Source organism: Macaca thibetana, chromosome 9, assembly GCF_024542745.1.
Source record: "Macaca thibetana thibetana isolate TM-01 chromosome 9, ASM2454274v1, whole genome shotgun sequence".
Taxonomy (NCBI): Eukaryota; Metazoa; Chordata; class Mammalia; order Primates; family Cercopithecidae; genus Macaca; species Macaca thibetana.
Window position 1 is genome coordinate 121,898,954 of NC_065586.1, and position 23,888 is coordinate 121,922,841.

The 23,888-nt window shown below is 42.5% G+C and overlaps 2 protein-coding genes across 7 annotated transcripts in view; one reads left to right on the top strand and one right to left on the bottom strand.

The window, feature by feature from the left end:
• Window positions 1-16,682, top strand: part of BCCIP (BRCA2 and CDKN1A interacting protein) — a 28,347-nt gene extending 11,665 nt beyond the window's left edge. The window contains exons 7-8 of one of the 4 annotated variants that reach the window (XM_050803776.1): window positions 5,349-5,427; window positions 16,119-16,682. In XM_050803776.1, coding sequence (XP_050659733.1) covers window positions 5,349-5,427; window positions 16,119-16,237 — 198 coding nt within the window. In that variant the 3' untranslated portion in view covers window positions 16,238-16,682. Of the gene's footprint in view, window positions 1-234; window positions 685-5,348; window positions 5,428-7,759; window positions 9,121-16,118 lie in introns of those variants that run through there. The other 3 variants (XM_050803779.1, XM_050803778.1, XM_050803780.1) reach the window with 3 other exon arrangements.
• The window catches only part of DHX32 (DEAH-box helicase 32 (putative)), a 63,234-nt gene continuing 39,813 nt past the window's right edge, over window positions 468-23,888 (bottom strand). For all 3 annotated transcript variants that reach the window (XM_050803725.1, XM_050803726.1, XM_050803724.1), the window contains 9 exons: window positions 22,579-22,951; window positions 16,963-17,205; window positions 15,536-15,635; window positions 15,286-15,444; window positions 5,847-6,038; window positions 4,946-5,095; window positions 3,120-3,307; window positions 2,320-2,501; window positions 468-989 (listed from right to left, as the gene is read on the bottom strand). In XM_050803725.1, the coding sequence (XP_050659682.1) occupies window positions 818-989; window positions 2,320-2,501; window positions 3,120-3,307; window positions 4,946-5,095; window positions 5,847-6,038; window positions 15,286-15,444; window positions 15,536-15,635; window positions 16,963-17,205; window positions 22,579-22,951 (1,759 nt within the window). In that variant the 3' untranslated portion in view covers window positions 468-817. The remainder of the gene's footprint in view (window positions 990-2,319; window positions 2,502-3,119; window positions 3,308-4,945; window positions 5,096-5,846; window positions 6,039-15,285; window positions 15,445-15,535; window positions 15,636-16,962; window positions 17,206-22,578; window positions 22,952-23,888) is intronic.

Genomic DNA, 23,888 nt, shown 5'->3' on the forward strand with positions numbered 1-23,888 from the left:
AGAAGTTGCACGCCTCTATCCCTGTTCCTTATGTGGGTTTAAAATCTACTTGGTTTGTGTTTTATAACTTCTGCCTGAATGTCCATTTGAACTTTTAAAATTCTGAGTTTTGCTTTTTTTAGCTCTCATTCTTATTTAAGCATATGCCAAACATACTATTCTTTGCCGTAGATTAAATGGGTTTTGTCTTTGGGTTGTCCCGATTTTTAATTCATGGTTACTTATTTGGTTTAGAAGGCAATTCTGAAGTTCAACTACTCAGTGCAGGAGGAGAGCGACACTTGTCTGGGAGGCAAATGGTCTTTTGATGACGTACCAATGACGCCCTTGCGAACTGTGATGTTAATTCCAGGCGACAAGATGAACGAAATCATGGATAAACTGAAAGAATATCTATCTATTTAACCCATTTCCAGTGGACAGTGATGGGCCTGTTTTTGTAACATTACCAGAAAACTCAGTGGAGATTTACTGAAAAACTCATGACTTTATTCAGATTAAGGTCCTCCACAAAAAGTAGGGTTCTGTCCCATGTGTCTGTGACACATTTACAAAATATCAGTTTTTAAAATTTTGGTCAAATTATGAGTGGTTGATTTAAAAACTTTTCCAAGAAGAAGAAAAACATGGAGTAGTAATTTAAAGAACTCAATAAAAACTTCTATTTTTTATTTTAAAATAATATACACAGTGTTATTTTCTTCAAGACTGTCCCGTGGGTGTGAGATCCATCTTCGCGTCACATGCCTGCCATCCCCAGCAGCTCAGCCACCCAGCTAACTTTGGGACCCTACTGCACCTTGCGTTTGCTGGGGAGTCACTGTAGAGTGCATCTCTGTTCAGCAGTTTCAGGGCACGTCTCACACATTTTCTGTTCCTTATTCATTGTTGACATAGGGGACAGGTGATCCATTACTTGCTGTAGAATATCCTTACTTTCACTAGGAGGCAGATTACTGAAATAGTATTGTGGTACCAGTTGCATAAATCTGTTTGTTTAAAACAAAAAGATTAGATTTTGAGTGGGGAAGGTGGTGAGAGACACCAAACATTATGTCTGGGCACTTGCCATCCCTGGAGCATCTACCTGCAGAACCGATGTTTAATTTGAACTCCTCAGTATCTCAGTCCGACTTTGTAAAATAAATACTTTCTGGTTTTCATGCAGCCAATGCTGTTGTATTTCTAGAATAAGTTGGCCTCTCTAGTGTTACGCCACACAGTGGAAGTGCTGTCTACCACTAACCTTTAGTGGAAACTAGTATTTCCTCTAAGACCCAACACCATATGAGAGGCACCGATCATGTATGCGTAGGAGAGCTTTGGCTAGGGGTATCTTTGCTTCTTTCTCATTTTAACTAGTACCACTCCACATCCAGCTGCGTAAGCCAGACACCTATGAGTCACTCTTGGTTGCTGCCTTGAACACTACTTGCCGGAATAGTAGTGGAAACTTCTAAATGGATCCAGACTCTAGTGGCTTCTCAAAGACTAGCAGAGTAGTCACACTCTCGCCACTGCCTCTCCTTTCCATTCATGTGGCAGCCACAGTTCTTTTTTCTTTTTAGACAGAGTCTTGGTCTGTCTCCCAGGCTGGTGTGCAGTGGTGTGACAATAGCTCACTGCAGCCTTGACCTGGGCTCAAGCGATCCTCTGCCACAGACTCTCAAGTAGCTGGCACTACAGGCGCATGCCACCATGCCCAGCTAATTTTTTTCTTTTGTAGAGATGGGGTCTTGCTATGTTGCCAGGGCTGGTCTTGAACTCTTGGGCTCAAGCCATCCTCCTGCCTTGGCCTCCCAAGGTGCCTGGCCAGCTACAGTGATCCTTAAAACTATATTGAGAAGATGCTACTCTTGCTTAAAATGCTCCAATTGCTGTGTACTGCACTTGGATAAAATGTAAACTATGTGGCTCACAAAGCCTTACACTTTCTGGTGGTGCCTGCCTCTCTCTTCAGCCTCCCCTCCTTCCTCTTCCCCAACAACTCCAACTGCAGTGGCTCTTGAAAGATGGCTGAGCTCATTCCTCTCAAGGTCAGTGCACCTGCAAACAGTGCATTTCTCTAGCATTCTGTTCCTCTTAAAGACACATGGTCTTTGTTTTTATTTCTACACTCTTTTCTCTGCTGTAATCTCCTAAAAGGCAAGGACATTTCTTAGGTATCCACAGGGGCCTGCCCTTAGTAGGTACTCTCAACATAAATTAAGATTGCATCAGTATAAACTTTAGAACTAAGAATAAAAGCCAAATTTGTCATTTACTCCTACAGGTATGAAATAAAAAAAAATACAACCCTTTCTTCCCCATTAAACGTACAGTTCAGGAGAGATTTCTGAGGTAATCCTGATGTAGTTGTTCTCAGAAATGCTGAATTGATGGAAGAGGACCCACTCTGGCATCTTCTTGGTGATTGAGTAACCAGATAGGGGATGCAGCTGAGCAACCTGCTTATGTGTCAGCATTAAGTAGTTACCTGATCCATCAACATCCCGAGCAATCTGAAAGGCAGAGTTTTAAAGAAAAAAGATTTTGTATTAATACGGAGATCATTATACAAAAATGTTTGTTGAAGAAAATACCAAAGTATTTCATACGGGATAGTTAAACCTAAAATTTGCCACTCATGTTTCCTATTTTCACATGTAGAAAATAAGCCATAAGCATGTTTTGCCTAAAACTTTGAGACAGTGATGTTAACTAACTTGAGCAACAGCAGGGCACTGTGCTAAAACGGTGCAGCTGTGAGGTTAATGTTTTGGCCATGAGATGAAACGTAGCATACTACCCGCCATACTATGGGCGACATACACTCCAATGCCAAGTGCTTTACACTTGGTGTTTAGCACACAATGACCCTGTGATGTAGGAACCTTACTTTACAGATGAGGAAATCCATACTGAAATGTCATTTTTCTCCATTAAGACTACATATTCTGCCTTGGCCCTTTATTCCCTTGAGGGGAAGGATATTTAAGTATCAAATCTTTAATAATAACATGGATTTTTGTTTTGCTTAATGTCGAAATCATCATCCTAAGTGAGCGATTGTTGGCAGCATGTCCTGGGTATGTGCAATTCAGGGGAGCCTATGCCGAGGCAACCCCACCCCCTCTCACCTGCATAAAGTAACCAGACAGAAGAGCTTTCTTTATGTTTAGACAGTTTTCCTTGGAGCCAAAAGCAGGTTCTGCATAGGGAAGCTCAATTCGCTTGATAATTTCTAAGAGTTCAGCTCGGATAACATCTGCCATTCTGAGTGCTGAACAGTTGAGGAAGTAATCATGACACCACTTTTCAACACAGTCTAGGAGGGAAAGAACACAAGGCTATTTAGAAATGATTTGTCAGAAGCTCTAAAGAGCCCAGGCCAGGCAGTTGCCATCTTTAAGCCCTGTGCTCTCCTCTCCTACAAAGGAGGCCACACAGGTGAGTGGCAGGAGGGCAGCAAGGACAAGGATTTCTGGTGGCTGCGAGGTCGGCTGTCAGGGCACTACCAGGAAGGGAGACGGTGCCACTGACAGCACCTATGCCACCTGCTGGGGTTCTGTGATCCCAGCCAACTGGAAACTTCCTAGTGGTGACTGAAGATGTATTTCACTAATCTGTGGCTCATAAAGGCCAGAGAGGATTTTGTAAGATCTATATTTTGTCTCTATGCATACAGCAAGGATGTATGTGGCCCCATTTAATCAAACTAGGCAGAAAAAAGCCCACAGTATAAATTCCTCTGATCTATGGAAATATCTCATATTTTATTTAATGATAAGAAAAGGATTACTACCAGGTTGATTTGGGAATTATGTTACAGTTAAGCTCATCTACCCTAGCTGTAACTTTTATATTAAAATTCAGGCATGTGGGTGAGTCTGAAGTTAGTCTTTCTGGCCAGCTGTAATTACTTAAGATGGACCTGGGAATGTACATGGCCATGGCACCGCAGGCAGAAGACCCTCATTTACCCCGTCCTGTCCACTCGTGCCACTCGGAGCAATGAGAGCACGTACTTAGTGTCACCCATTCAGCATGCCCTCAAAAGATGCCACCAAATTCCCGTGTACCTTCTGGCTCCACTGACAACTTTTTCTGTTCAGCTTTGAAACAGTAACTCCCTGTTCTTTATACAATTCTACTGTCTTTCAAATTGCTGTCATATTTTTCACACTACACATATTTTCACACCATCTTTCAGAGCAAAGGAAGTAAAAGATACATCATGGAAAATTTCAGGGAGGGACTTCACTGGCTGCCCTTCATGGGTGACTCCAGCCTCTGCCACGCTGCTTTGCCCTGTTTGTCCTCTTGTCTCAGAATAGCAGCTTCCAGTTGACTTCTGAGTACCTTCCTGTGATAGGTAATCTACCCACTGCCCTTCAGGCATACACAGGACTTTGTGGCTGTGCTTTGACACGCGCCATTTTGTTCTCTGGACACCCTCTGCTGTCCTCTGCCAAGCTCCATCAGCAACTCTGCAGCCTTCCCTCAGCACCCCAGCCTATTCTGCACCAGTATCTGGAGCTCTGCAACCTCTCTGCATGCATGTGGTCAATGTGCCAGGATATGGAAGGTGCACAGCACAACTCTGACCCAGTGGGCATGTAGAGGTGGCTGTTCCTTGTCTTCCTCCGCAGACCCATGTATGAGTCTGTGTCCCCGTCACCATGCCCCAAGCAAGCTTGCTCTGAAGACTGGCTGAGTGGAGTGCTGGAGCTCTGGCAGTACAGGCCCACCGTGGTGGCACACCAGAGCTCCGCGGGAGCAGGGGGAGTGAGCGTCTCCCACTCTGCAGACGCCTGTGGGTGCGTTTAGGGTCATAAGTGCCATTGCATTCAAGGGGCCAACAGGGCTAAAGAAGAAGAATGTTTGATGAATAACTAGTAAGGACTCAGACTTATCTGGGGAAAGGAAGGTGGAATTAATAGGTAATTTCTGAGCATTCACTTACACTCACTGGTAGAATTCAGAGTTGTGTCTTGGTAGGCCTTGTAGATGCTGATGAGGGTAAAGTGATCTCCTTCGGGATGTAAAAATGTCTTCCAACAAGTCAAGGCAGCCTCTTCAGCTCCATGTGGCACATGTGAAAAGCAATTTGGAGCTTTAAATGAAAAAGGTCACATGGTTAGCAATAATGAAGACATTTTATCTTAGCCTAACTTGCAGAGGGGAGGGGTCACAACTGTTAGTGGCATGGCTCCTGTCTTGGTTCTCTGAATAAATATGTTATTCTTGTTTACTTAGAAATCCGAGAAATTTAGAGTGAGTCATCCTAATTCTCCCTCTCCTTTTGTGTGTGTGTGTGCGCTTTTCTAAGGTCAATTGAATATGGTTAATACCCTGCTTTATTCCAGCAGGAGCAGGGAAAACCTGAGGTGCTCGGAGGTCCAGACACAAGAAGAGGATTGGAACCCGTTCCGATACAGCACAATGGTTGGTCTGTTCCCCCAGTATTAGAATAAATTAAAACATACAAGCCAGGATGAATGAAGCCAATAGGAAATAAAAAAACAAGCACACATCATTATTTGGGGAAAAACACCTCTAGTGACAAATTTCCTTCATCTGCACTGATTACTTCAGTAAAAGAAACCTAGTATGTTTTCATACATCTGATGTATAAATTTGCTGAACTTTGAGTTAGTTTTCTTATATTAAGATAATTTTTCATATTAAGAAAAATTTCTTTTTCTAACTGATTAAAATACCTCACTATCATTTCAAAAGGTTAAATGAATTGATCACCATCTCTGCTATTTTATCCTCAAAATATAATTTCAAATGGATCCCATTTAAATCTATACCTAGTGCAGATTTGCAAAAAAAGAAAAGGAATAGTGATTAAGGAGTACCTGTTACCATGGCAGCAATTGTTAGCACTTCATCTACACAGTCAAATTCACAGGATGCTAAGATAGACTTTGAGAGTTGTGGATCAAGAGGAAACTCTGACATGATGATTCCAAATTCAGAAAGATTTCCATCATTATCCAGTGCTGCCAGATAATCTAAGTCTTCCAATGCCTGCATCAAACTTTCTGGTGCTAGGAAAGGAAAAAATAATAATTTAAGAGTCTCATATGGCCAAGATGGAGAAACAGGTACTGGATTTTCCCTCCTGCATGAAACAAGCAAATAATGGACAAAATATGTGAAACAATGGTTTGCAAGACACCAAATACCAGGCAGTGAAGGATAGTGATTCCTGAGACGGCAAACTCAGGAGGGGAGCCCTGTGATTGTCCAGCTCATGCTCCGAAGAGGGTCCCAGCTGCAGTGTGCATGCAGCGGGGGGCACCCAGGTGGAGCTTGCCAGCCTCCCTGCAGTAGGAAAACAATGCCAGGGATCCAGGGAGACTAACATGGCCGGAACTCGCGGTCACAGTACCAGAGAGAGACATACAAATAAGTCATGGGCCAGAGGGAGCTCCCTCAACTAGGCAGCAGAGCCCCACTGATCAGCGCATGTGTGTAAGGAACCACCTCAGGCCAGAGAAAGCCATGTGAGAGGATTAGAGGGAACAGGGGTGCTGACACAGGACCTAGGGTAGGGCCTGTTCCCACCAGCCAAGCTGGAAAACCTCATGATTTGTGAGGCACTGGGTAGAAAACACAAGGGAGAAATCCTAGATGGGCACTGCCACCTGACACATCTATACAGCAGGACCTGAAAGGATTTACTGCATCCCAGGACAAAGCTCAAAAATACTTCTGGGACTCCAAAAAATACTCAGTGCCCAAGAAGGTAAAATGTACAAGGTTTAGCATCCAGTAGAGAAGCATGAAAAGCAGGAAAATACATTGCATAATACAGAGAAAAATTAATCACAACTGACCTGGAACTCAGATGCTAGAAATAGTAGACAAAGATGTTATTTCCCAGTGCAAATAAAGAAATAAAGATAGCAAGCTGATTCTCTCCATCTCTTTATTTCTCTTTTAAGTTTATGTAACATCGATAATGATGTGGTATTATATATGCTCAATCTCTACCAAAGTTTTTAAAAATCCATTTATTTAAAGAAATATATTCTCTTTGTGGAATAAGGCTATATATCGGTTGGTGCAAAAATAATCGCGGTTTTTGCCATTACTTTCAATGGCAAAAACCGCGATTACTTTTGCACCAACCTAATATTTATTAAATAAATACATGTGTTTTTTCCACCCTTCTGGTTCCTGGTATAGCAATAAAGGTCACACAATGAAGCAAATTCCATAATAGAAAGCTGCACCCCCAAACTGCAGGATTTATGAGCCACTAGGTTGTTTTTCTCTTAGTTCCAGTAAGTGCAAAGTGGGCTGGAGTTGAAGACTCTGGGGACCTAAGAGGCGCTCGAACCTGTCTGCTCCTGGGAGTTCAAAGTAACAAATAGTAAAAACTTACATGCTGTCTAAACTTTGATCATTAAGCTATATGTCTAAATTTCAGGCAAACTGAGTAGCTCAAAAACCTCACTTTGGGAGGCCGAGGCGGGTGGATCATGAGGTCAGGAGATCGAAACCATCCTGGCTAACACCGTGAAACCGCGTCTCAACTAAAAAAATACAAAACATTAGCTGGGCGTGGTGGCGGGCATCTGTGGTCCCAGCTACTCGGGAGGCTGAGGCAGGAGAATGGCGTGAACCCAGTGAGCTGAGATCGCGCCACTGCACTCCAGCCTGGGCAACAGAGCGAGACTCCGTCTCAAAAACAAAACAAAACAAAACAAAAAAAAACCTACTCACAAACTTCGATTTGATAAAATTCCTCCATTCCTCTCAGGACAACTGGAAGGTATTAGAAGCTACTACTGTGGTCTGGGAAATGACTCAGAGAAGCTGCGATGCAGCCCACCACACTTCCAGTCCTGTGGGAGGACAGCTGAGCAAGCACCAGTATAACTTCAGCCTGACACACCCACCGCAGGCAAAAGATCTGCTACTGGGAGTGAGGGGCAGTGCCAGACCATTCAAGGGAAATCTGCAGGGAACCCAGACATCCGCTGGACGACTGCAGCAAGGCTTTCATCCTCACCTTGGGACAAATATGAGAATTTCCCTATTATTTCTGAATGTTTTCCCATCAAGATTTAAAACTGAGCAGAAGCTTATGACTTCCCAGAGATATTCCTGTCCTGCCTGGATCCTGACATACAGCACTACTGTCTTACGTGTTCATTCTTGGGGACCTCTGGACTAACCATGACCTTGAGAAGTCACAATCATGAGAAATAAACAGATGGGCTATTCAGAAAAAAAGTTCAAGAGTTCTATCAGTGAGGCATGACATGAAAAGTAACAGCCGATCTGCTGGAGAAAGTACAAGAGGCAGCATCAGAAATAAGCATCTTAAACGAGCAGGAAGGGGCTGGAGTACAAACTTAATTACTGAAAGCCTTTCAGAAACCAGTTTCTATAAATCAGCAAAGCTGCTGCATTTTAAGTTACAGGATCTTTGGCAATTGTCCGTTTAAGCATCTGGCTTGACAGCCAGGCTCTGTCCCCAAAGGGCACCTACTATTTACTTTTACACCCTGGAGTTGAGTTGGCCACACACAGAGTTAGTAAAAGAAATGACTTCATGATTCTGCTTCTGGTCCTAACAACAGAAAAGGAGAGGATGTTCTTGGGGTTTTATTATATTAGAAGGAATGAGTTAATGAATGCAGATGACAGAGGTGAAGGAACATTAATAACTAAATAGGATTTGCTAATATTATATTCTGCATTTTAAGATATCTCCCCAGTGTGGCCCACAAACCTGTTTTAGCTAAAAAGCAGAGGAGATTAGATGGGGTTTTCAGGGCAGTGCTGCTTAAGTATAATCCATAGTAAGTAACGCTAACAAATGGAATAGGAGTGTTTTTGTGTCAGGCCTCTTCGTTTTGGCAGTGCAAAATCAGACTGCTTTATTCTGAAGGCAATTTCGAGATGAACCAAACATCATTTTTATTAAGCTCGCTTGCCAACAGCAGCTGCACTCCCTGTAGAATAGCTCACTGCAAGGTCACACTCCTCCTCCACTACCATCACTCAAAATAATGTGAAGGGCTATCATTACAGTATTTCTTCACTGTTCTGTGTGTCTGTTTTCCGTGGAACCCCAAACGCCAAGCTCCAGTATGTGCCTGCATTTTCCTTCCTTAGCATCAGTAGAAAACCTAGTTACAAAGAAAGGTCATTAAACTGCAACCAGCAGAGGAGGAGCCGATGCAGCACTAACTCCGAGCCCAGCACAGGCCAAGTGGAGTCCAAGGCCATGGCAGTTCCAGAGCTGACAGCCCCACACAGCATGTTTGCTGTGTTCTTATAATGTACGCCAACTTTGGAGACGTCAGATGGTAGGAAGCCTCGGTTGGCTCCCAGACCCTCACAGGAAGTCTGTCTACTCAGGTGCTCAGGAGGCTTCCTCCAGCCAGCTCTCCTTTGTTATAACAATCTTTGGCCTACTTTCTGCCTAACCTGGCAAAAATGGCTCAGAAACACTGAATTTCCTCTCAAGGTAGCTGGCATTATGCAAATGTATGCCAACATATTTATATGTACTTTCCACAGGTAAAAGTTTTAGTTGGCAATTATTCCTGGGAATATGCCTAGGAGAGACAGCATCATGCCTTCTCTTGTCTAAAGTGGACATGTATTTCCATGAGAATAGGGCAGGGGGTCTCCTGGTAACCAGTCCCCAAAGCCAGGGCCATTCCCTCTCCTTCCACCACACTCCTTAACCCCCTTTCTTCCCAATAAGGGCAGAGAAGTAAGGCTGGATTTGAGTCATTAGAGTTGGAAAGGATATTAGAGATAGAGCAGCCTCCATGGTAAACTGAAGAAAAGCATTTTCAACTCCCTGCCCATGGTTGGGAGCCAAGATCCTTGTGTCCAGCCTTGCCCTGGGCAGGGCTCTCAGGTAATGGCAGTGTCCCCACTGCCCTCCCCGTGCCACCCACACCGTGAGGCAGGTGGAGGCCAGCTCCTATGAGCTTTGCTGTGCCCAAAGACCTCTCATACGCCAGCTCTGCTCCTGCCCGTGACATGGAAGGAAACACATGCAGACCTTTGACAGTCACAGGCTCCTCCCGATCCTCTCGACTCTCCCTGCATGTCACATTACTCCTACCGCCCAGGCCTCAGAAAGGACTAAGTGGGGAAGAAGGAAGCCAAGTTTGTCTCCCACACGTGACTGCCTTTGCTCATGTTCTTGGGAAGACTACAGGCCTTCTAGAGGGCACCCGCCTAGTCAGTGTTCCTCAAGCATAAGGGCATTGGGAAAGTCCTGCCACTTCACAAATTACCAATGGTCCCCACTCCCAGTAACTGTTCTTACAGCCAGGAAGCTGGCCCCAGGTTTTTGTAGTGGTGACTAGCTGAAGACCCTCCCCACCCTCATACCATTAGAGAGAACTATCTTTAAACAAGAGTTGGCATTGTAGTTAGATGGTATGGAACTGGCAGTCCCGGAACAACCTAGAAAAAACCAGGAAAAAAATGCATGGGTTTTAAAATGACCATACAATGGGTGTTTTCCATATGAGCAGTTAAAGGACTTTATGTTTGGTGTTGGTTCATGATTTCCTTATAAGGGTGAGGCTCAAATTATTATTTGCTCTCAGTCTATTTTGAGTATCTTGTGCTATTGGCACTGGCAAGGCTCTGGGGCAGGCACACATCTGGGACAGCCTCACTCTTGGCCCTTCTGGTGTGGACGGTCTCATTTATATGTGGAGATGCACATGTAAACCAAGAATCCTGCTCTACTGGAAGTGCACTTTTACCTCCAAATTGTCCCCTTTTATGGGAACTATACCTTCACTTCCATACTTCTAGGAGCAGGATTTTGTGCCACGTGACACCACATTATCACCACTAACCCCAGTCACAGGGGACTGCTTCTCAAATGGAATCAATGGCTCCCTTTCTTGGGAGTTTTCGGCTTTAGACCAAGGGAGTTTCCAGGAGCTGACATAGTAAATCATAAAGCTTAGGGCAGAGAGCAGCTAAGACTCTGCCCAGTTCCTAACGGGCCATGAACTGGTACCCATTATGGCCGGGGGGTTGGGGACCCCTGCATTAATGTATATACACATTTACATAAATGGACAGATAGAGAGAAATGCGGTTATCACTTAGGAGGGCTGAAGGAGCAAATGAAGTTTCTGTTTCTGATTTATCTTAGAGTTGGGACTTGGGCATTGTGTAAAAGAGTCCACAGGGGGAGAAACTGAAGAATGAAGAGATGGTGTAGACCCTAAGACTCTACGATGTCTAGGGCCTCTGGGGAATAGCATTAAGAGTTGGTTCTGAAGAAGACAAGGAGGAAAGGCTTCTGCTTCACTTAATTTCACAGGGATGTGTTCACAAAACCTGGCATTTGCCTAACTCCTACTCCTTTACACTGTACATGGCAATTTTGTACCTCTAAATAACCCCAGGATATAAGAGGGCAGACACTCTACCCTAAATTTACAGATGAGAAAAAGACAAGTGACTTGCCAAAGCCACATGGCCACCCAGCTGTTCTGTCATATGTAATAAGTGAGGCTTTGAACTCGGGCCTTCCGCCTGCAGTGTTGAAACTGGTACGTGGCATGCTTTGCCAGCACAGCTGACTCTGGACTCCCAAGTCCAGTGCTCCTGCTGTTATCTACCATGGCCCTTCCTGGCTGCAGCCATCTCAGAGGCAATCTGGTGATGTTTCCTAATACCTGAGGGTCATTATCTGCTTCTTACACCCATTAAAACTGTTCTTTCTAGGACGCTCTGCAGCTCAGGGCCCATGTGGTGCAGACTCAGGTAGGAGTCACTCACACGGTAATCATTATGTTATAGTGTTTACTATATACCACTCACTTTTCTAAGGGGCATGCATGTGTTAACTAATTTATCTTAATAACTCTGTGAACCAATTGCTTTGATTATCCTCATATTCAGATAAATGAAGTGAAGCAATGACAGTCCTAATTTGCTGAATAATACCCCACTAGTGACTGATGGGGCCAGGCTTGGAGCCCTGGCAGCCTGGCCCAAGAGCCTGCACCTTTTGGTATAGTCCCCTCAATATGGGGACCATCTACCCCAGTTTGCCCAGGGTGGTATCTGTTTCCACCTTTAATCATTAACAGCATTCATGCCCCTGTCCTGTGAGGTTCACAGGGAGATGGTCCGTTTGTCGGAATTCATCACAAAATAAACAGGTTCCATTAAGTTAAACTGCTGTTTTGTTTTGTTTTGTTAGTAGGGAGGGGTCACTCCTAAGCCACAGCCATCTTTCTGCCTGGACTTTTGCACTCAAAAACATATCAGCTTAAATGATAAGCCATATAGTTACCAGGCCCACAAGAGCCTAAAGGGCTTCAGGAGCCAAAAGTACTTCCATTCTGGGCCCTTTAAAACCTCTCCCAGATTTTGCTTTCATTTTCTGTAACATTATTTACTTTATTGTTTCCAGGATCCTCACACACTGGCCCTGGAAAGTTGTTTTGGCATGTTTGTCTTTCTTTTTCACATTTGTCTTTCTTTCCCTCATCTGAGTATAGTAGTAACTTTTGTGTAGCCTTTAAACAGATACTAGTCTAACCTTCATTAACTTAAAAACCTAGGTAGGCTGTGGCCTCCTGGCAGTCAGTGCTAGAATATTTGCTCGGCTCTCTGGGCTGTTTGGGCAGTGCCAGTCCTGCCTGCAGGTGTCAGGCGCTGCGGCAGAGCTATGGGTAGGGCCATATGTGAGGGCCATTGGCAGCCTGCTTCCTCCCATTCTCCTCTTAGTACATGTAAATGTTATGAGTACATGTAAATGTTATATATAGTATAGTAAATGTTACTATAACATTTAAAGATCATTTTGTAAGTTCCAAAGCCAAATTTTGAGTTTCCAAGTGATTTACAAACAAGCGCATATAATTCTCTAGTATTCTTACAAACTGGGCTTTTAGTGTGGTAAATCCTATTCCAGAAGGTCTTGATGAATTGGTTTAGGAATCCTCTGGTGAAAGATCTGCAGCATCACAGATGACACCATTGTAGAATCTTTTTTTTTCTTTTGAACCAGGGCCTTGCTCTGTTGCCGTCTGAAGTACAGCAGCACGATCATAGCTCACTGCAACCTTGAACCCTGGACTCAGGTGATCCTCCTGACTCAGCTTCCCAAGTAGCTAGGACTACAGGTTCATTAAAAAAAAAAATTTTTTTTGTAGAGATGGGGTCTCATTGTATTGCCCAGGTTGGTCTTGAGTTCCTGGCCCTCAAGCAGTCCTCCCACCTCAGCCTCCCAAAGTGTCAGGATTACAGGTGTGAGCCACCATGCCCAGCCCTGCAGAATCTTTAATTCCTCTTTTCGCCAGCACCATCCCTGGCCTCTGCAGCTTTGACTTTCTTTTCTTTCCTTTTCTTTTCTTTTCTTTTTTTTGAGATAAAGTTTTGCTCTTGTTGCCCAGGCTGGAGTGCAGTGGCACAATCTCAGCTCACCGCAACCTCCACCTCCTGAGTTCAAGTGATTCTCCTGCCTCAGCCTCCCAAGTAGCTGGGATTACAGGCATGCGCCACCATGCCTGGCTAATTTTGTTTTTAGTAGGGACGAATTTTCACCATGTTGGTCAGGCTGGTCTTGAACTCCTGACCTCAGGTGATCCACCTACCCTCGGCCTCCCAAAATGCTGGGATTCGAGGCGTGAGCCACTGCGCCCAGCAGCTTTATTTTCTTCCTACATTTTCCCCTGTTTTCATGAGGCATTGCTTTATCGAACACGCCATGCCTGTTTGTGTTTGGGTTCACTTTTCTTTTCATAATCCAAAGAATCACAGATCATACCAGTCATGTGGCCACTACTACAATGAGTTCTGCCTCCGAATGCAAAGATGACATCTGCTGTAGTCTGGTCCCTTTGGGCTAGTTTTTCTCCAAATTCCTATCTAGGTACCACTGCCTTCCCAGGGTAACAGCAGTCTCAGGCCATCTGTTTCCACTGAAGTGGTCACCTGGTCCTGAGGCCTCCCACCCCAATAGACAGTGAGTGTGTCATTCAGGATGGAGGTCAATTGTTAGGCAGCCAACGAAGAAAAAGAAAACTGATTTTTAAAAAAGAGGTCCAGATCAGGGGAATTCAATTAACAGCCTGTAGCCTAGTTATGCCAAATTCATTTTCACATGGTTCATGCATCCTGAAAAGGGTAACAAGTTTGCTGGATTTGCGTATTTCAATTATAAGTTGAATTAAATGCAGCAGCTGCAAGCATCTTTTTCTTTTTTTGCTTCCAAAACAATGAATCAGAGTTAATCCACAGTTATATTTTCCCCAAGCACAGTAGAAAAGTTATGTGTGTATTGTCGGGAGACAAAAATAAATTGTTACCCTAACCCTTTTGTCCCCCAGTTATCAGCTTTAAGCCTCATGGAATGAGCAGCACCAAGGGTGATCATGGAGAGAACACAGTGATATAGTCTGCTTTTAAAAATCCTTGACATCACCAAGCCTGCCTTTTCTTCTCCCTGCATTTCTAGTTCACCAAACATCTACTAACCTGAGCAAGAAGATGCCTAGAAATCAACAGGTGGTGATTCCTGGGCATATGAGACGAACAGTGGGACTGGAAGAGCAATTTTCAAAAATGAAACCTATCTTGTTGGGGCTTAGGACACACCACCTCAAAATATGACTGAAGGAGACTAGAATATGCCACCCCAAAATATACTTCTCTGGCATATTTTGAGCTGGTTATTCTGAGAAACTGCAGACATAGGAGTAGCTCTGAAAAGTTGTCACTTAGTAAAAGAAATCTACATCTACAAAGGAAATCTACATTAGTCTAAGTGTGGTGGCTTGCACCTATGGTCCCAGCTATTTGGGAAGCTGTGGTGGGAGGATCACTTGAGCCTGGGAGGTGGAGGTTGCAGTGAGCTATGATCATGCCACTGTACTCCAGTCTGTGACAGAGCAAGACCCTGTCTCAAAAAAAAAAAAAAAAAAAGAAAAGAAAAAAGGAAAATCCAAGCTGCTGAGAATTCTTTCTGCTGATACTTAACGCTTCCATACTCCACATTCCCCCACTCCTTAAGCCCAGTACCCCTGTGCTCCAGTGTCCAACAGCAGACACATTTCTAGTGTCAGAACAGATATTTCCTAGAGGTTTGTGGGGTTTTAAAAATTATCTTCAGAGAATGTTTACCTCTAGCGGGAAAATGCTTCAGTCCAAACCAACGCCCCCTCTATACTTGTGTGTACTGCTGAGCATCATGTGAACTTAGGACAGGGAATGGGCAGGAGGAGAGAAGGTGAATCTCAGCCCACATGCCTGGCTGACACGGGAGCATAAGGCTACCTGGTCTGTTCATGAAGTCACAGTGGCCTAGGCCCGCAATGTCTATCCTCTTCATAAAAAGCACCATGCTTGTTAGGTTGGCTTCCTGCATTTCTGCTGGCTTAAGTGGCGTCATGTCTTTGGAGGCAAATTCTTCAGTGTACAGGCAGAAAAATTTTCCTAAAAGACACGAAGAAAAATGGCTTTAATATTTGTGGGTTGCCTGCATACAAGAATTGACAACATTTAGTATTTGTGTCCACAGCACTACCTGAAGAAGATGAGCCAAGAATCTGCTTGCGTATCTCTGCCTGGCTTTGGCTGATGGGCTGCATGACAAGCGAGTTTGCTCTTATTCTCGGGTTGTACACCTTTAAATGGAAAGACAGCATCATTAGCGTCAGATAAGTCATGATTTAGTAGGCTCACTGATCCTGAAGAGAATATGCTGTTTGCAGAACTTTACTCCATGAAATGCACTGCTACAGACTCATTTTCTTGGTACAATATTTATTATTGTTTCACTTGCCTTGAGATGGAAACTGCAAGTGCTTTGATAAATGGATTTAAAGGTCGTCTGCTTTCATTGTGGCTTCAATAACTATGGGACCTCTGTGTCACTGCCAAAATACTAGCACTGTCACTTCTCAAAGCACTGTACTGGTGAATGATAACATATCTTCATATGCCACACAGAGAAAGGGTTCTTACTTGATAGTGCCATGTTTCTTTATAGTTTTGTTCAAATCAACCAGGATCTTGGTGGTCTCACCTTTACAACACATACTGAGAGTTCCGGTCATAACAGCTAATACAGAAACTGCATATGGCACTAACAATGATTTTCCTTACAGGTGGTTCACGGGGGCAAGTGACAGCCCTGGTTTCTCTGAAGGCTGGACTAATTCAATCAAGATCAACTCTAAGTGATTTCCAGGGAACCTTCATGACTGTTGGAATTGCTCTGTCATAATAAGGCAGGGATATTTAGAAGGCTCATAGTCTCCTGGAGGGATAAAACATCTCAGCACCTAGTAATGGTAAATTAGTCAATATTTTTTAGTTTCCTTTCAGATATCAAATGCTATGATTTTCTGAGGTCTTAGTGTCAGAGTTTGAAATACCTTGTTTTCCTTTTTTTTCTAATTTTTATTTAAAAGTAATAGAGAATATTTTGTAATTAGGATGAAAATTTTATCATGTCAATTATAAGCCAAAAATTGCTAAAATAAAGTCAGTCTACTTGAAACAATTTCTAGTAAGTTCTCTGGGGTAAGATACTAATTACTTTGATAAAGGGGTCATCAAAATATCCAGTAAAATGTTCATAAGAAAAGATTAGTTTAAGAGTCAAACAATTTGCTTTGCTAGTACCTTAGCTAAAGAAAAAATACCATTAAAGATAACTATCACCTTTATGCTCTAGTAGTTGAGTCTTTCCTCAAAAGTTTCTCCTTTGGCAGCTCAATCAATTTAATTCATTTCCAAACTTCCAACATGCTAATGAAAGACAGTAATACGTGATCAAGACTTTTGTTACTGGCTGCAATAATTCTTCTTTGCACTCATGACCAAATTCAAAGAATCCCCAGGTCACATAGTTCATCCTCACTTCCTGATCAGTAAAATGGTAGGAAACTGAGAAACTGGTGCTTGACAATTATTAGCAGTCTGTTTAACCTACTCAATAATAATTACCTTTCTTCTTTCCACACCTACATCGATAACAAATTTGACTGAGTTACTCCAGATCAAAGACTCTCCAGAGCTAGTAGTTAACACCACTCTTCTCTGATAAACTTGGCATTTTTTTTCTGTTTCATCGAGTGGCTTGAACAATGAACATTTCTCTTTTGGATACAAAGGAACCACCACCAGTTCTCCAAGATCTGGGTTTAGGTTAGATCCTTGATAGACAATTTCATAGACTTTCTCAATATCCTAAAGGGAACAAAACAAAACAAAACCCATGAAAATAAAATACAATGCAAACAACTTCACTATGAAAAAAATGTCTGAATTACATAAAATTTTAGGCAATACTACATAACAGATACAGAGAAAGAAATGCCTGTGTTGCTGCCTACATGTATCTTTAAATAAGGAAAGATGCACCTAAATGAGAAAACATCTTTTGGGAAGTTAAATAGAATTTATATTGTTTTCCCATTTAATTTCGTTAGATTCACTAGAAATCTAAGTTAAAAAGATGACTTCCCACAACTGCCATAGTTTTTCCAATTCCGTTCTCCAGGTCTCTAGCTTACGTCTCTTTCCTTTCCATACCCTTTGTAGAATGGGATTGAACTCACTCAAGGGTTTTGTAGGAAGACAGAGCCATCTAGAAGAATAGCAAGGTATCACAGGTCGCTGAGAACTAGGTGAGCTGTGCTTGTTTCCTGATCTGCTAAGCGGCTCCCAGGAAGCTGGGCAGAGGCCACTCCATGGGGTCCCACATCAGCTGGTACATAGGTACAGTCCCTTGCTTGCACTTCCCTTTTCCACATATTTACTTGGGGCAGATTTTTTTTTTACCAAGCAAACAGCATGGCTGTTGATCCTAACGAGTGAAAACTTGCCAATTGGAATAATGAGAACAAAATGATTTCTCCATTCTTATAATTCTGATTACTTCACTTTACCCCTCATATTAAGGAAGGATTGTTTAGAAACTAAAAGGAAGGCCAGGTGTGGTGGCTCATGCCTGTAATCCCAGCACTTTGGGAGGCTGAGTTGGGCGGATCATTAAGTCAAGACATCAAGACCATCCTGGCCAAGATGGTGAAACCCCGTCTCTACTAAAACTACAAAAATTAGCTGGATGTGGTGGCATGCGCCTGTAGTCCCAGCTACTCGGCAGGCTGAGGCAGGAGAATCACTTGAACCCGGGAGACGGATGCTGCATCATGCCGAGATCGTGCCACTGCACTCCAGCCTGGCGACAGAACGAGACTCTGTCTCAAAAATAAATAAACAAATCAAAAAAGAAATTAAAAGGAAGAGTACTTGAGCTGAGCTGCATCCCCTGAACCTGGCTGCTGGTTGGCCTTAGGAGGACATGCATTCATTCCTCCCAGATGAGTCCATCAAGCAAGCTTCTCATTGGTGCAACTTAACAGCTAACTTGGATTTGGAAAAGGAGATTTGATTCCAGTAGCCCATTCATGAGCAATTTCCCATCAAAATAAACTTTTCTTTTTTTGAGATAGAGTCTCGCTCTGTTGCCCAGGCTGGTGTGTAGAGGCGTGATCTCGGCTCACTGCAAGCTCCGCCTCCCAGGTTCATGCCATTCTCCTGCCTCAGCCTCCTTAGTAGCTGGGACTACAGGCGCCTGCCACCATGCCCGGCTAATCTTTTTTGTATTTTTAGTAGAGACGGGATTTCACCATGTTAGCCAGATGGTCTCGATCTCCTGACTTCGTGATCCGCCTACCTCGGCCTCCCAAAGTCCTGGGATTACAGGTGTGAGTCACCGTGCCTGGCCCAAGATAAACTTTTTATTGCATTGAAATATTTACTTTTATTCTCTTAGAATATGTGAAAAAATAATTATGGCCACTAATTCTTTATTTGGTTCTGGTTGCTAAAACTTTTTAGTCGTAGGTGAATTCTTCGAGTAATGCTGCTTCTAATGCTCTCTCACTGAGCTATTTCGGCTGCCTTGAAAGTGGGTTCTAATGTTGAATTTTATTTCAAATGGCAATAAAAAAGAATTTTTAAAATCTTCAGAAGGGAAAAAGCAGAGCAAAATAGAAATAGATATATAGTTTAGGCTCCTCAAGCACAGCTGATACAGGGCTTTAAGGCCATAATCTGCAGAATTTGGGACAGAAAAGCTTTAAAAAATATGCACCTGGTACTTCAGACATTTTGTTTATTAATTTTCTTGATTCTTACTCAATGTATGTGGTTTATTTACCTATGCATAACTTTCCTATAACTACCTGCACAGTTATGGGGAACAGCAACACCCACTGAAGGATGATACCTAGCAGACATCTAGCTCGCCAAAAATGAAAGAAGATCCGCAACTGCAGAGAACATTTTCCAGGAAAACCTCCAACCTAAAAACACCTTTGTGATAGTTTATTACTGCACAATAATCTGGCTGCATATTATCGTAAATCTCAATGTACGTTTTCTATTTCATATTTTGTTTTCCGGTGAAAAGACAGCTAGGTGATAGGAAACAACACGCTAAACATTCAGGGCTCTAAGTCTCAATTAAGTACCAAGACACAGGGCAGCCTGTGAATTACAGAGATTAATTCACAGCAGGTGTGGTGCTAAGCAAGTGGTTGGAGAAAATGTGACACACCTAATGTAAATGCATTGCTGTTTCACCAAAATGAGAATATTTCTGTAATTTAAAATATATTTCTTAATATAAGAAATGATAGGGCTGGGTGCAGTGGCTCATGCCTATAATCCCAAGACTGGGAGGCCAAGACAGGAGAAGTGCTTGAGGCCAGGAGTTCAAGACCAGCCTGGGCAACATAGTGAGACCCCCCTGTCTCTACCAAAAAAAAAAAAAAAAAACCAACAAAAACTAGCTGGGCATACCGGCACACACCTGTAATCCCAGCTACTTGGGAGGCTGAGGAGATAGATGGCTTGAGCCCAGGAGTTCGAGGTTACACTGAGCCAAGATCACACCACTGCACTCCAGCCTAGGCAACACAGTGAGGTCCTGTCTCTAAATAAATAAATACAAATTTTAAATGACAATTAGTACATTTGTATTAGACTGGTTGAGTTTGTTTTCATATGATATTTAAGTGTGATGGTAGGTTTTAAAGCTTTATATAGAAATCAAGAAAGCATCAAATAGCATGGGGGGGAATGATCAATAGCTTGTTAGCACCGATTTCAGAGCAAGACAAATCTTTCCAAGAGACACATCCCAGCCCATAAGAGATGAATATCTTAATGATGGATCCTGACAAAAGTAATGAAAAAGAAAAGTCCATCAGGATACTGAATGGTGTTCTGCTTGTCAGGCAGATGGGGTAAGGAAAACCAGGTAACACCTGTGGAATCCAAGGCTGAAGCAGGAGAAAAAAACCTGGTGCCCAGGTAAAGTCTGCTGAAGCCAGCACAATGTCAGTGGCTGGCTTGCTGCCCCACCCACAGGGGAGGTCAGTTGCTGAGCCCCTGGACAATGAGGAGCTCACCTTTAGAGGGTCCAGTGCTCTGCCTTGGTCACAGAGGCTCAGAATTACAAAATCCTCCGGTATTTCATGGCACTCTCACTTTAACACTGCAAAACTGATGGTTTCTTAATAGGAATGCCTTTCCAGCCTGCCTTCAGGGGAGATTACGTGTCTTTCCAAGTCCTGTGGCATTTACAGTTTCTACTACCAGCCTGGATAATGATGCATCTTCTAAAGTTGACAGTTCAAAAGTCACTCTACTATTAATTATAGTTTATATTAACCTTGTAAGAATCATGTACCCTAAGACCATCTGCACCTTAGTTCTGTTATGAGCTTTATTTTCCAAGATCCAAAATCCATTTCCAAATCCATTTTGGAATTTTTGCTTACCCTGACTTGAAGGATTACACCCATCCTATCAGTCTTAATTGCACTTTTTTTTTCTTGCAGAAATGTATGTCCTGTTTTTTTTTTTTTAATTTTTCATTTTTTTTTTTTTAGAGGCAGGGTCTTGCTCTGTCACACAGGCTGGAGTGCAGTGATGCAATCATAGCTCACTGCAGCCGCAAACTCCTTAGTTCAAGCAATCCTCCTGTCTCAGCTTCCTGAGTAGCTGGGACTACAGGCCTGAGCCTGTAATTTTTTAATTTTTAAATTTTTTTGTTGAGATAGGGCCCTGCTATGTTGTCAAGGCTGGTCTCAACCTCCTGGCCTCACATGATCCTCCCACCTCAGCCTCCCAAAGTACTGGGATTACAGGCATGAACCACAGTGCCCGGCCTACGTCCTGTTTTTCACCTGGCAATTCTGACTCTCAAATATATTAGATTTGCTATTCTTCCCTTCCTTAGGCTTTATCTGGTTATACTGAGCAGCTCTAATTGTTCTCATAAATCCTATGTCTCCGTATTTTATTATTTTTCTCAGGACTTTCTTGAATATCTTGAATCATGCAGGATGAGGAGATGATAACAGAATAAATCACTGTAATAGGCAGATTTGCTATTCAAGAGAATGCATATCATCTACATGCAAAAAAAATGATAAATATGCAGTTACATTGAGGTTCTAGAAACAGATAAAATTTAAGAAAACTAAAGTTCCCAAAGCCAGAAGGAGCTGTCATCCTTTATGCTTTGAGTATAAAATAGAATAAATACTTCTGAAAGTGTTTCTGAAAGCATGTGGATGTTCAAGAAAAGGCTCTGACAGACAGCTGAGCCACTTATCTGTCCAGCTGTGGCTCAGCCTGCATCAGATAATTTCCTTCTTGGTTTCTGTTTAATGAGTAGAACCACTACACATTTGGGCCATGGTCTAAAAACTCGTGCTGCTTCTCTCTGTGGGAGAAGATAGGGAGAAAAGGCCAGGCAATTAGTCTCCATGAAGAGAGGTCTAATTCTGGAGATCCTGGAGGCTTTTAGATTCAGCCAACAGAGTACTGGGGAAAGAAATAGGGCCAGTGTAGCTGCAATTAAAAAAAAAAATGCAACACCAAATGGTACCTTGGCTGTATAAAAGCAGTAACAGAATGGAAATGATGCTTGATTGCACATTTCCAGTCATTCTTTTAAAGAGATGTTTTAAAGAAACTCGAGTTAAAGTTTTTTCTTACCTTTTAAGAATGGAGCCCCAGTCTAGGGAGATGACCTTCTCGGGTGGGCTATAAATGATATTTTCTGCCCATACTCCACTGACTGTCACAGGACTGCTTGTGGGAAATGTATTACTTAACTCTATGGTGAATGCTTAGGTGATATTCCTGATCTCCAACAAACACACCTGCTCATAGGGAGGCAGCGGGGAATGTCAGGGGAGTCAGCATGCACCTACTGTACCAAGAGACGACAACTCACAGCAAGCATACGTAAGAGTCAGTTTTGCCTTTGGGGCAGCCCACTCTCTGGCCTGAGCCTGCTAGAGGGAAGTTGGCTCTGGAGATCATGTCTAGAGACTCCTCACCCGTATTTTGTTTTCAGAACTGCATGTGATTTTAGAAACACTTCTTGTTCTCCTTTCAGCACAGGTTTTATTTAATTAGGTGTGATGAAACCAAATATTTAAACAGTTAATTAGCAAACTGAAACCTGTAGGTTATTAAACGCTTCCCAGGTGAAATACCTTATTACTCTGTAAGGTTAGAATATCACTTACTTACTTGTTCACAGGCCAGAAAGACTACAATGTCACCTTTCTCACCCGAGCGGTGAATTTCAAAGATAAGGCGTAAAATAGACTCAAAGGAATCCTTTTGAGCCTCACTAAGGTACACAACCTCCACAGGGTGTTTATTTTTCACTTCTATGAGAGGCAAGTTTCCATAATAAGAATTGAGTTTGCTGATCAGGTGAGGTGAGGAGTTAATTATGAGCTTCAGTTCCGGTCTTGCTAGTAAAACATCTTTAAGAAGTCCAAGTAACACATCAGTTGCAATGCTTCTTTCATGAATATCATCTAAGATGATGACCCCATAGCTACCCAAAAAAGGATTGGACATCATTTCTCTTTGCAACATATCATCAGTACAATACCTATAAAGAAGAAACATTAAAGTTAGCATATTCTTATGCTAAGTCATGCAAAAAACTTCCTAACAAGAAAAAATGCCTTTCCTATATTCATTTCTCTAAATCAGTAATTCTAAATTTTTACTGGGCTGTAGAAGTTGATACAATCTACAGAATTATCACACACAAAAATACAAACAAAATTTATACCCAGTTTGTGTATGTTCCTGGACCGCCCCCTACAAAGATCATTCTGAACCCTAGGTTAAAGGCCTCTGACTAAATGTTTATTACAAATATTAATAAAAGCCTGCATCTAACTTTTGTTCTGAGCTTTATACATAAAAAGTAGTATCATAGAACACTCCGGTCAATTTTTCCTCTCTCATTCATTAATGAAAGAATTTTGAGTAAAATTATAGACTTTTCAAGGAAAGGATACAAGAATAACCATCCTGGCTCAGGCTCATGGTCCAGCTAGCCCACTGTTTGGACAGACACTATTATTGGTGGTTCATTGTGGGAGATGATATCATTAAGGTGTCATCCAAATAATAAGCAAACAGAAGGATCTAAAAAGTAACCACCTATGTAAGGGCAGCATGAAAATTGGCTAAAATTCCTGGAGTGGGGAGGGGTCATTAGTGATTTTAATGGACTTTTCCCATAGTTCTTGGGATGATTTTTTAAAACTAAACCACCTATTAGTCACTAAGCTTAATGAAAATAACTTTCTGATACTATTTACATATTTACCTGTATTATTGCTTGAAGAAACCAATCCCGTATGTTTTTTACCCATTTAAGGTATTTACTTTTATTTATTCTTGTACATGGCAATTCTGAGATTGCTATCCGTAGACAGGCCTGCCTGCAAGGTTAGCCCTTGGCTAGCATTTGGGAACTTTGATTTAGGGAGGGTTCTCACCATTCCTAGAACGATAAAGAGTAGTCTGCTGTG